Below are 13,089 nucleotides of genomic sequence, written 5' to 3'. Positions count from 1 at the left end.
TTAACATCAATACAATAATGCCAAAGCTCCAATTCTGTTCCGACTTTCTAAATTAGCAGAATTGCAACTTTAAGGTGTTTTACCTATTGCCAGAGAAAAGAATTAAAGTAATTTTAAAGGCTTTTAATACCCAAATGATAAACTCCAGATATTTTGACCATAAAGATGAAACCACCTTTTTCAGGATACACTTTCCTAACAATATTTATGAAATTATTCAACTGAACTTCCAAATGCTGTTTGGGTAAGTTTAGAATAGGGAAGAAACACATTTGACATATGAAATGGACTACAGAAAAACAAACACATGCCACCCCTGCCCCAAAAGCCACATTCCTCCCTCCCCCCAAAAAAACCCTGTGGATAAACATAAACAGAAGTATTCAGTACAAGTAGGCTTGTTTTGTTATGTTTTGCTTCTGCATCAAGAAAATTTATTGCCGTATTTTCACATCTTCTGGCTATAGCACACAAACATGCTGTTCAACCTGTGGTCTTCCCCCCTGTCAGCTGCATCCTTAAACAGGTACTTTCCATACCTAGAATTCTTTAAAATGTCCACCTACTGGGAAGAGCAAAATAAATAAGTCAAGCGTTTTGATTTAAAGAAGTTTGCTACAATTTATAGTATAACAACTGCAAACAATGAACACAGAAACTGACAAAAATAAATCAAAGAACCAACAGAATGTAGCTTGCCCAGCCATATGTGCTAGAACAGTTTAAAATTACCTAACTACACACTATTTTTCCCTTTTGCGAAATCCATTTACTATTCAACGAACAAGATAGATGGTGCCCATGCATACAGGAAGCCACTCTTTTTAAATATATGTAAACGATACTGTGTAGAACAGTCTAGAAGATAATAGCAGCCCCATGAAGAACACCACCAAATATCAATAATCAAACCGAATTTGCATCCTCAGTTGCAATGTATTTCCCAAGAGGATTTTTTTGTTTGTTTAAATGAGGAAAGTTTTGAAAAGGTGTTTTGCAATTCTGTCTTCATGGATTATCAGCTGAACAGAACTCCAACATGCTCTTTACCTAACAAAGTAACAATCCATATGGAACAACTGCCAAAGTAAATTATATAAGCATTTTAACACCTGGAAGTAATGATCAATACAGTCCACATACTCCTGTTGCTTATATTAGATGGGCTCTAGCCATCCAATGTAATGGTAGTATATGATACTGGACTTGGGTCTCCCACAGCAGAAAAACATTTTAAATTCTGATCCTGCTCTTCCAAGCACTAATGTACGTTCAGTTATTCCTTGTTTAAAATAGACCATTTCCTTTCCTAAAGCACAGGGATATTACCTCACTTAATAGCAAGAACTTTTGAAGTATATTTAATTCTCCATATGCCAAAGGAGCTTTTACCCTGGGAAAGAAGCAGTAAGTTGGGAAAGAGAGCAGCTCATCTATTTTGTTTGTATCTGTTCTTAAATTCATTCCCCAGGCTGCCTCAACTTATGTAAGGTGTGGTACAGCACTAGGGTCAATTTCGTGGTACCTCAAGTCCAGACCTACCAGCTACCCACAGTAAAAATACCTCAGCTTGACTCCCAGCAACAGCTCAGATAAAGATCAAAAGCTTTGCTCAGCTACAGGGCCGGAAATAAAGTCTATCCTTTGGACATTTACTAACGACATGAAACACAGAAATCCTATAGCAATACTTGTCCTAATACTTGTCTTAATTACACTTTGTTCTCCAAGCACGTGGTAAGACTGATGGTTAGTTTTGCTAAAAGAGTTAATAATAGTAAAAACATCTGCACTTGATCTGCTACAGGGTGCAGCCTCCACAGGCTCCGAAAGCTGCAGCTTTAATGGCTCTGCTAAGTAGAAAGGAGCCCTCAGGATTAGCCCTAAATGTCAGTACAAATGTACCTCAAAGGGCTTGCAAGAATAGAATTTTCAAAAACTGGGGAAACTCTGCAGCACATGCACAGATACACATTAAGTGTGATATAGACTGACTGAATCAGAAGAGTGCTGTGTAAAAGCAAAGACACCTCCCTAAACCCAGACTGCCCCAACTCATTTAAAATCTATTAGTACCTATAGGATCTTGAATTTTCCTGGTAGCTTTACTGTGCAAAATTTTTCTTCTTCCTTTTTCCCCACCAGTTCAACACAAGAGATTTAAAAACATGAGTATTAGTATCACAGGCTGCCAAAACCAGATCATTAAGAGAGAATTATGATAGGAAGCAAAAGGTAACCTTTACAAAGCATCTAACCCTATGTAATCAAATCAAGTTTCTGTTTAAAAAACAGAACATATTAAGCTGCTCAAATAGGATACCTGCCAAGAAAAGTCCATTCAGGGATTTTCATCATAGTATTTGCTCTAGCTAGTCAAGTGTTTGTGAGTATTTGCTGCAAACCGTTTTGTTTGGTTTTTTTCTAATAATGGCATTAAAAGCTAAACTTGCTGGTTCGGTTCAACCCAGCCTACGTAAAACATTCTGATACATTTTCAAGTCTCATTCTGCTATAAACAAATCAATAAAAAGGTCAATACTTTGCAAGTATTCTGCCTCATCTGTTTTCCAAAAGAAGACTGTAAGGGTGGTCTCTGTACTCAGCCATACTTTACACACATTTTATGAATACTGTCCCTCCTACCCTCTCATGCATAACCCTATTACTGCTCCCACATGAGGTTTTCAGCCCAATTAAAAGTTGTGCACCTGAGGAAAGAAACATTACCTGCTAAGTACAGATGGTAGAAAACAATAGCTGAGGTGGAGCACAGGTTTCATTCTTACACTAATGTTATTTTATGCTGCCACATGGTGAACTGCTTTTCAGCTGCATCAGTCTAACTGATCAAATCCAGCCTCAGGTCTTCCCCACTCTTCCCCATAGCAGACTCAGGTCTCTGCTATGCCTTCAACTCTGTCCAACTGTCATCCTGCTGAATTTCTAGTATTTACCTATTTCTGCTATTTCCTAAGCAGCAGAGAAGTTCAATACAGCAACAGCACATCTTCTTGACTGTTAACACCATTATCACCCTTCTAGAAAAGTTTACTTTACAGAACAGCACCCTCCAAGTACCTGAACAACAAAAGGCTATTCAAGTCCCTGGACATACAAGGACTTATAACCTAGAAAAGCCCAAAAGCCAGAAACTGGACTGTGCTAACAGTTTCTCAATCCATACCATATTGCATAGAAGCAAAGATAAAAACAGATGCCTAATCTGGATCTTCCTCATGAAAAAGAGGGAAGGGAAAGATACCTGGCAGACTATTCTTCAAGAACTTTAAAAAAAATCTCTAAACTTGCCCTTCATGAACACACAGGCCCTGCTAAATTGGATTTGAAGACTACGCTAGACTATTTTTCCTACTTCAATAAAATGGCAGAATTGAATTTAAGCTACCTGAAATTCCACTAAAATTATTAGTATTACTAGAGTATGAACAACTTTACTCATTGAAGTGTAATACATCTGTATCTTACCTTCAGGAAAAAGTCACAAAATACTTAATCCAACTGTTCGCTAAGTACACAATCTTTTAAGGTACAGTCCTATAAAACAGAAATACAGCACTCCCCATTTCATTGAATCCAAAAGCTTGTGAATGAAGATACTACGGTGAATCTCATGATATTTGCAACATCTCAAATTCAGTACAAAGTGACTGTATTCAAAATGGTTTGGAATCAAGTAGTTTCCCAAGGTCTGGAGTTTTCAAAGATTATAAATAAAAGGAAGTGTTTGGGAAAAGAATCCTAAAGTAGCTTGGAAATGCTTCCTAAATAGATCCACTTTCATATACTCACCTTCAACAATATTATGTGATAAACTGAAAGTCTCCAGAAAGCAGCTTGGAGACGACAGTGGCTGCCACCCCTCAAGAGAAACACATTTACTATGCAATCTGCTGCCTGTCTGCCCAGCAAGAGTCACTGTCAAGTAAGCAATGTTCAGATGAATTATCTGGACACCCCACCATAGCCTACAGATTGAGTACCGTCAATTGAGGTTATCAACACTATCATCCTCTTTACATGATACTCCCCTCTCCACCCATCCTTTTTCCCTTCCCAGCTTAAGGTACTCTCATTCACTGCTACGTACCCTTTTTTTGTCACTCCTCTTGCTCCAGTGCCTTAACAGGCTCTGTTTTTATACGTATACATGTTTCCACCCTATCACTCAATCCCAGTTTACCCTCTAAAATCATTTGCTATTTACATTCCCTCCGAACATTCATACTCTTCCTAACAAATAAGAAGCCAAACTGCAGTATAATAACTGATGGTGGGCAGGCTCAGGCAGCTAAAATTTTACAGTATTTTTACAATTCACCTCATTGAATCAACTCACCATGACTGCTTTAGAGGAAGTACAAAATAAAAAGCAAGACTGCGCAGTGGGTGACAGAACTCTACTCCAAAAAGGCAACCATCGGATCACAGATAACTATACCACAAACCCACGCCCTTACTCTCTCCAAATAAAATCAATACATTTACACAACCTCCAGTGTTTGATCAATTCCACACACCACTTGAGTCACACTTTGTATTTTAATGAAGCTTTCATATCATATTTATAGGTGTTAATTTGAATTTTCATTAATAAGTTCATAAAAGCTCAAGAATCCATCTAGCAAATGTGATTTGAGTCTAGCAAAACCTGTCTTTTCAGCTGTGACTAATATAAAGCCTAACTTCCTTTGTTACCTGTCTGTAACCTGTCTGCCTTTGAAATGCAAGCAATGACACCAACCTTATGTTTATTTTCACAAGTTCGTCCCTATTTACTGAAGTCCACTAATGGTAGATCACGGTATCAGTGATGAGAAAGTGGACTGCTATCATACATATAAACCATTTTTCTCACTAGCACAGTTATGTTACCTCAATGAGGTATGAGAAGCAATGGTCACCCTGATGACAGTTAAAGAGCTGGTGGTTTGAGTGAACAACCATATCAGTTTGGAAGAGGTAAAGATGTGTACGAGATTGTGATAGTGCTGTTCAGTACCACAAACTGTCAGGACAGTAGGAGACAACATTCCTGGCAGTTGTAGATAGGCAAATACAATTGACAAAGATTGCACTGGTGCTCCATCCTGCATGTGTCAACTGGTATGGAGAAGGGCTCATGCTCAGGCATGAATTCCAGCTTAAGCCAGCTTTCATTCCTAAGGTAACTGGTGTTAATCTGATGCTTAACAAATTGTTAAAATTCTCAGAGAAAGACAAAAGTTTGATCTAATGTCATGGGATACGATTAATGATTCAGATACAGTTCTTACACGTGCGACTTTAATGGTAAAAACTGTGCAAATAAAATGAATGTTACTATTTTGATAGCACTCCCTGAAGACTACTGATGCACAAATGGTTGTTGCCATTTCAGTTAGCAGCAGTATCAGGATGTAATGTTCTTGCTAGATATAGCTACCTTATATGTATGTATACATATCTACACACACACACATATAGATTGTTATCTGTATATATATGATACAAGCAGCCAAATGAAACAGTATAGGGGCATGCTGGAGCTGTACTTTAGACAAATCAGTGCACAGAAAGCGGTGGCATGCTGGAGCTGTACTTTAGACAAACCAGTGCACAGAAAGCAGTCTCTGTGCAAGAACTCCATAATTTTGGTTGCCTTAGTTCAGCAACCATGCTGGCATTTAAGCCAATATCTGACAGGAGGAATGACCTTGCTTGACAAGTGAGTTAATCACGCTGTTGTACTTTCATGAAAAGCTTTCACTGTGCACTCCTGTGTATGTAGGAGAGAAATTATGCTGCTGGTCCATCCAGCTGCCAAAACAGCCAACAGATAAACTGTATTTCAGCCACAAAACTTGTCTATCCCAATGTACCATCACTATCCATGTTTCAGCTTCTTGGCCTGATAATGAAATCCAGAGGTTAAATGTTGGAGGCCTTTCAATAGCACAGCTGAAAGCCCATGCTGACTGACTTCATGTGTAAACTCACCTGATCTAGGAGCTGCCAAGAAGCACACACATTTTTCAAAGTCTCTGTACCAGCTCAAGTATGGAAAGTAAACAAGACATGAGAAATAAATCAAAATAAAGTGGCAATGCTATACAGAAGAGGTATAAAGTGTGGGAAAAAACAACAGTAACCCAAGTAATGACAAACAGGTTACAAATTTGTAAATAACTATATGGTGAAATCAAAATACCAGTTTGTGTTTCCTCACACAGGCATTGTACTATAATGGGGATCAAAAGCTGATCTCTCTCTACTGCTCTGGCCTACGATACTACATTTGCATGATTTGTGGAAGAAATGTCAACTGCAGTAAGTCTCAGAGGCCTGTTTTACAAATAGGCGAACTTCCCCTTCCCCAAATCAAAACCTAACTTTAGTGTCATAAATGTAGCTTGAAAGGGATGCTAGGAAAAAAAGTGGCAAATCTCCCTTTCTTCCCACCCCAGGTCTCCTAAGTTTCTTATGTCCACACCAGAAAATTGACTTCCTAACAATATGCTTCCCTTCAAAAGAATAACTGGTTTGCCTTATGCTCCTCATTTTATAGAGCAGACCTTAGGCTCCTTTCTTGATCACAAAACAAATACTAAAGAATAAGTGACTTATCAACACATTGCAAGGTAATCCTAGCTGTGCAAGCTCCACAGAAAAACCTGAAGGAATGGAGAAAACTACAGCATTGTTCCACCAGCAAAGACTATGGATCCCTCTCCTCCCTGCCAGACCAATGGCCAGTAAAAGGGCACTGCTTCTCATCTCCTTTCATAAACTCTTTTCCCACATTAGATTCAGACTTGTAAGACCCTTCCAACTACGAAAAACCACACCTACCTAGTGATTCAACAGTATTTAGGAACATAATTTTTTACCCTTTCCAACAACACTGCTGCTGCAATAGAGCAAACCCTTTGTTTTTCCTCAGTTTCTACCATTTTAGGTCCTCTTTCCTACTAATTAACTTAAGTGCATTTGCCTGTACCATTTCTGGCATGCAGCAACAGGACACTGGCATGATTCTTGACACTTGCACTGCTCCTCACAGATCTGCATTAAAATCAATGAGTTTTGTCAACTTCACCTATTCTCTAATTATCAAAGCAGCATAGGCAGCAATGCCTTTTGTTTGTGTACTCCATAAGATGACTTTGCATCAGCTTACACATTACTTAAAACAGAAGTTTATCTTTACAACCATATCACAGCTACAAACTTAACTCCCACAGCAGCTTTTTAAATGTCCTTCAAGGCTTAGTAACAGAAGTTGTGCAACTCTACACTGTAAAATTTCCACTTATCCAACAAGGATGAGCCTTGATTATTAAAATCAAATAAAGTTGTAAAAAAATGTAGGTTGTATGCTTAACCCCCCCAAGTTTCCTCCATGATAGAAAGTCTTTTTGCTTAGATTTAGATTAGAAGAGCCTGAGAACTACTCCACAGGATACAACCACAGGTTCATAGTATCACTGCAGATGTGTTTAACAGTGCTTCCCCTGTTGTTGACTTTATTAATTGAAAGTCTGCATTCCTTGCATTCATTTGTGCTTGCAGAAAAACACTTAAATTATGGGAAACTGCTTTATGTTTTAAAAATATTTCGAGGTATTTGGCTTTCATGTCACAAAGTGTGTATTACTTCAGACAGCATTTAAAAAACAAAGCAATTCCTTGTTCTCTATCCATTCTTCTGAACCACGATTTGTGAATGGATTACATGGAGGGGGGAAGGGGGCAGAAAAGGGGGAAAAACAACCAGAAAAGAGGAAGTTGTGCTTTTGAAACTATCAAAGCAGAGTGGATGCTTGCAGATAAGTACAATCTCAATAACAATTTCAGATTAAGTTTAACAGACAGTATCTACCATGCATTTCAAAACGAAGCATCTCTTTCCTTCATGGGATTAAAAATGAGACCCGAGACATAGAATTTTAAATTAAAACAGAGAATTCATTATTCTAAAGTCATGTGCCGCTTACCCTGCTTAAAGACTTAACCCCCCCTCCCCCCCCAGAATCCTTAGGATAAAGTAGCCGCTAATATAAAAATTCATTGTCACGTTTTCGCATTAAAAAAACCTGCCCCGCAAGTCCCATCGTCTTTGACTTTGCCCTGCTGCAAGGAACGAGTGCAGCATTTCTTGATCTTGCACATAAAATGGTTTCAGTACTCTTCAACAGGGAAAAGAGCCGACAGCTTCTACAGGAGGGAAAGCAATCTTTAGAAAAATTAGGATGCGTGGGAAACAGCAGAAGTCCTTGGGCTCAGAAACGCAGCTTTGAAACACCTGGCAGTAAATCAATGTCACCCATTTCACTGTAATCCCTCAAGTCACTTTTTTGAAGATTACTTCCTGCAGCGCATTCCTCACCCTCCTCCCTCCCGGGCCGACAACAGCTCTAGGGAAGACCACTTCGAGAAGCCACACCGCACATCCGCGACACAAGGGCACAGGCGTCGCTCACGTTTGGCACAACTGTTTCATTACGACGGCGGCCGCCGGAACCCCCGATTCCTGCCCGGCACCCATGTTCCTGCCAGCCCCGTAACTTTCCCCGTGCCCCTCGGCAGCGCGGCGGAGGCTCCTGCCACAACTCCACCGAGTCCGGCCCTCCGGATCGGGGGGTACAGCCGCCTCCCTGTCCCCAAGGGGACACCTAAGTTCCCGGCACAGCCACTCTTTCCTCCCGCCGGCACCTCATGCCTTGCCCCCCGTGCACCGTGACCCCTTGGGCTGCCTCCGACCCGCCACGACGCGTCCATTCGCACCGCCTCCCTCACCCCGCTTCCCTCTCTCCCTGCGCCCGGCAGCCGCGGGAACACGCAGGGCGCAAGTTCGCGAAGTGGCGGCGCGGGGCGCAGGCGGCGGGGGCCTCCAAAGGCCGAGGCGGAGGAAGCCGGCAGGGGGAAACACCCCCCTTCGCCGCCCCACCGCCGGGGGTCACTGCGCGGCGCCCACCTGAGGCGCACCCCGTGAGGGGTCGGGTTTCCAGCCTCCCCGCCCCGTCCCGTCCGGCCGCGGCGGGCACTCACCAAGGGTCGAACTCGTGGATGATGCTCTCGAAGCGGATGACAGCGAAAAGCCGGGAGCTGAAGCCGGCCAGCCAGGCCAGGAAGAGGATGGTGAAGGAGAGGAGCGACTGCCAGCCCGCCGGCTGCGACAGGCCCCCCGACAGACCGCCTCCGCCCGCCGGGGGGCCGCCGGCAGCCGCCGCCGGCAAGCCGCCGCCACCCGGCCCGGCGCGGCTGTTGAGCAGCGCCACGGAGTTGGCGGCTGGTTTGTGCTTGTTGTCGGGGGCCGAGTGCTCCGCCATGTTGTACCCGGGGCTCCCTCGCAGCCTCTCCGCCTGGCGCGTGCGGCGGGGGGGGGGAGGGGGGGGAGAAGGGGGAGGGAACGGGGGAAGGAGGGAGGAAAGGAAAGAGGCGGAGAAGGGGTTGGGGGGTGGGGAGAGAGCAGGAGGAAGGGCAGGGGCGGAGCCCGCCCGGTCCCTCGGCTCTCCTCACGGGCTCCCCGCCGCCGCCGCCTCCCCGCGCAGCCCAACTCCGCCGCCCACCGTCGCCGCCGTCACCATCCCAGTGCGGCGCGGGGCGGGGCCGGGCACGGGGGGGAGGAGCCGAGAAGAGCCGGGGGCGGGGCCGGCTGGCGCGCGCGCAGGCGGGCTGAGGGCCGGAGCGCGGGAAGCCTGCGGGCGCGCGGCCGGGGGAGCTGGGGGCCGCGCCCGTGCCGCGCGCGAGCACGGGGGGGTGGGGGACGCGCACGCACCCGCGCGGGAGGGGCCGCGAGGGGGAGGGAGCGGGCCCCGGCCCCGCGGCACCCCTCCGCGCAGGAACGCTGCGACGGCCTGTCACAGAGCGACAGGTATTTTAAAGGGGCGGGGCGAGCCCAGCCCGCCAATCGGAGCGGTGGAGGTGAAGGCGTGGCAGCGTAGGGGAGGTTGCGCTCATTGCCCAGCCATTGGGATGGCGGGGGGGGGGAACAGGAGTGACTGGTGGCTGTCTCTTCCAATCGGAGTGAGGCTCGCTAGTCACGTGGGCACCCTCAGGCGCGGCGGTCGCCTCCGCAGTGCCTGTGGGCCGGCAGCGATCCCGGCGTGCTCTGTGCGGGGGCGCCCGAGTCGCGCGGCGTGCGGCGGAGCGGCGTCTGCCGGGAGCCGTAGTCTGCGCGGCTGTGGGCGTGGCCGAGAGCCGCCGTGATGGGTGTGACGGCCCGGGGCGGCGCTCGCGGTGTGTGTGGCGGCCGTGTCCCCGGGGGGGCCCGGGGGGTTGCCTCGTTCCCCTGAGGCTGGCTTCGAGCGGTTCCCGCTCGTCTCTCGGCACGGGGAGTCTGCTTTTGGTTGTCATTCGCGCTGTGCGGTCGCTCTGTGATGCTGCGCCTCCCGGCGCTCCCGCACCGTTCGTGGGTTTGGTTCAGGTTTTCAGTTACCCGCGTGGTTGCAGTAAGTGTTGTGCCAGAGCTTGGCCCTGGGCAGCTCGGAGGAGCGGCTGGAAGCCAGGCCTGGCTGAGGTCAGGGAGAGCTTGCAGCCCTCGCCCTGGGTGCAGCCGCCTGCCTCCGCTGTAAGCGCTTCAGTGTGGGTCAGGGACCAGCGGATGGAAACCTGGCGCGGTTTTGTGTTAAACAGTGACTTCTCTTTTCTGTTGAGTGTTTTTATAATGAAATACTGCTTGGGAGGCCCGTAACTTTCTCAGGTATTTTATGAAATCTGCAATTAGAAGAATGAAAAAAATGGAAAGGGTTTTGCAGTCGTGCTTTTTGAATGGTTGTGCTGACCTTCATCCTTCTCAGATGGCAGGAGGCTGCCGGCGTTTAGAAGCTGAAACTAAGCACAGGCAAAATGAAGTAATACATGGTTGGTTGCACTGGTTTGCACCAACAACTAATTCTGTGGCTTTTATGTAGGGCTGTATTTTCTAAATTAAACAGCTTGGGTTTTGCTGTCTGAGCTCCATGCATTGCCTGTAATGTACAAACACGGCTCTTCAGAGGTCCTGAAGATTTGCAGTTCAATTTCACTAATACCAACGGGGACTAATCTGGGCCTTAGCTGACTAATATAATTCTAATTAGTCTTTGCTTTTATTTCTGGTTTTATTTTATTTGCCAGAGGAAGAAAACAGTATTTTTCCATGTAAAAAGTAGAAGCCTTTCTATGAAAATTGTTCTTTTAGTGGAATGCTCAGTTTAACAATTTGTGACTATTTTTGCTCAGTCCTTGCACCAGTCAACAGCTGAGACTTGGTCAGTTGGTTTGAAAGCGGTTATTGCATTGTGTGTGCATATTTTAAACTGAGCACTTGGATAAACTTTGCTCATAAAGCACTCCATTTTACTTATCCTTTTAGAATAAGGGTTAGGAAAACTTCCAGAAGACTTCGAGGTTCAGTTTTGCTTAATCTGACTATGAAATGGCTTTTTTTTTTGTTGTTGTTTGATTGGGGTTTTTTTAATGCTGCGTTCTTTCTTATTCTTGTTTAAATAGGTCAATACTGTGTTCAAAATAAACTAAGTCTGACATTTGCCCCTTTTTGAGTGTTGTCAGTGAGGCCTTTTTAATGAGCTGACCAAGTGGCATTTCAAGGGTGGATTTGTTTTTTCTAATTGGATCCTGAGCAAAGAGCAAATGTGACTAGAAATTTGCAACTATTAAAGATTTTCTAACAGGAATCTACTAATTTTACAACCGGCTTTGTCCTGGTCTGCTTTTCCAAAATGACAATGCAGTATTTCCATTCCCACTGTTGAGATCATGTCTTTTGGTATCAGCAATTCAAGCTTAATGATGCAGTAGAGGAGCTGCTTTAAATGGTAGTGTTGTACTTGGAATACCTTTGTCTTTTCTCCTCCCTCACACTCCCACCAGCCATTTTTCTAGCTGTTAAGGAGCTAGGAAGGACTGATGATGCGTAACAGCTGGAAAAAAAAATATATATACATCAGAACTTATTTTTATGTAAAAGGTAGTATCGCTAACTTTGATGGTTTACTGCACAATTATTGCAGATCATAGAATTACGGAATAGTTTGGGTTGGAAGGGACCTTCAAAGGTTATCTAGTCCAACCCCCGTGCAGTGAGCAGGGATATCTTCAACTAGATCAGATTGTCCAGAACCACATCCAGCCTGGCCTTGAATATCTCAAGGGGGTGCATCCACCACCTTGCTGGGCAACCTGTGCCGGTATTTTACCACTGTTATTGTGGATAAGGTTATATGGTTACATTTCAGTGCTATGACTTTTACAGCAGGTAGGCAATATCCATTCTGACTGTACTGACAGATATATCAGACAATTTTTTGAGCATAGACAAGCCCAGACAGTGTGATTTATTTGAATGCTAACTAGTGGTAAAGTGTTTCTTTGTTGTTGGTAACAAACAAAATTGTTGCCTATTCATTTTCAAACTGTTTGAAAATCTGTGCTGTTGAATACCTTAGAGCCTGGGCAGTGGAATTTAGTGGCAATGAAAGCCCAGGTCTAGTAAAAGCTTTTATTAATGTTTCTGTAAATGTATTGTTTGAATTTTGTGTGAAATAGGATTTAGTGGTCTTGCAGTAAAATTGATCAAGTGCACAAAACTGGAAATGCATAGACTCCTATTGTTAATGGAAGATGGAAGGATTCAATGATTTTGATACTATACTGCCATGACAGCAATGGAAAGCACATTTCTGTAGAGGAAATGCAAAACATGTCTCCTGAAAACTCCAACCCCTATTAATAGCTTGATGGGGAAAGAGGTTTTTTATGTCTCTTCTCTCCTCCCCCTCCTTCCTGCCCATCTTCCACCATCCTTTTGTGTTCTGTCATTTGTTTTAAGGTAATTTGTTTTGATTTGTTTCATGCACTGTGTGTGGTGGTGTTTTCTTTGAACAGAAAAAAAACCCCACCAACATATCCTCATTAGTGACTGAGGAGTTGTGTAGTGATTATGAACCATTTTGCGTATAGAAAATCAGTTTCCTGTTCTGAGCATGTAAAATCATAGCCAGATACCGTAAGGGGAAAACAAAAGAATCTTATTTAATTTCCAAGGTTCCTTAATAATGGAGTTATTCAGGGGGTAATGCCAAG

The 13,089-nt window shown here is 44.4% G+C and overlaps 1 protein-coding gene across 1 annotated transcript in view; it reads right to left on the bottom strand.

Moving 5' to 3' along the window:
* The window catches only part of STT3B (STT3 oligosaccharyltransferase complex catalytic subunit B), a 52,245-nt gene extending 42,750 nt beyond the window's left edge, over positions 1-9,495 (bottom strand). The window contains exon 1 of the mRNA XM_065666157.1: positions 9,052-9,495. Coding sequence (XP_065522229.1) covers positions 9,052-9,332 — 281 coding nt within the window. The 5' untranslated portion in view covers positions 9,333-9,495. The remainder of the gene's footprint in view (positions 1-9,051) is intronic.
* Positions 9,496-13,089: the final 3,594 nt, after the last annotated feature.

This window comes from Lathamus discolor, chromosome 2 (genome assembly GCF_037157495.1).
Source record: "Lathamus discolor isolate bLatDis1 chromosome 2, bLatDis1.hap1, whole genome shotgun sequence".
Lineage (NCBI taxonomy): Eukaryota > Metazoa > Chordata > Aves > Psittaciformes > Psittacidae > Lathamus > Lathamus discolor.
This window is presented reverse-complemented; position numbering and strand designations above follow the sequence as displayed.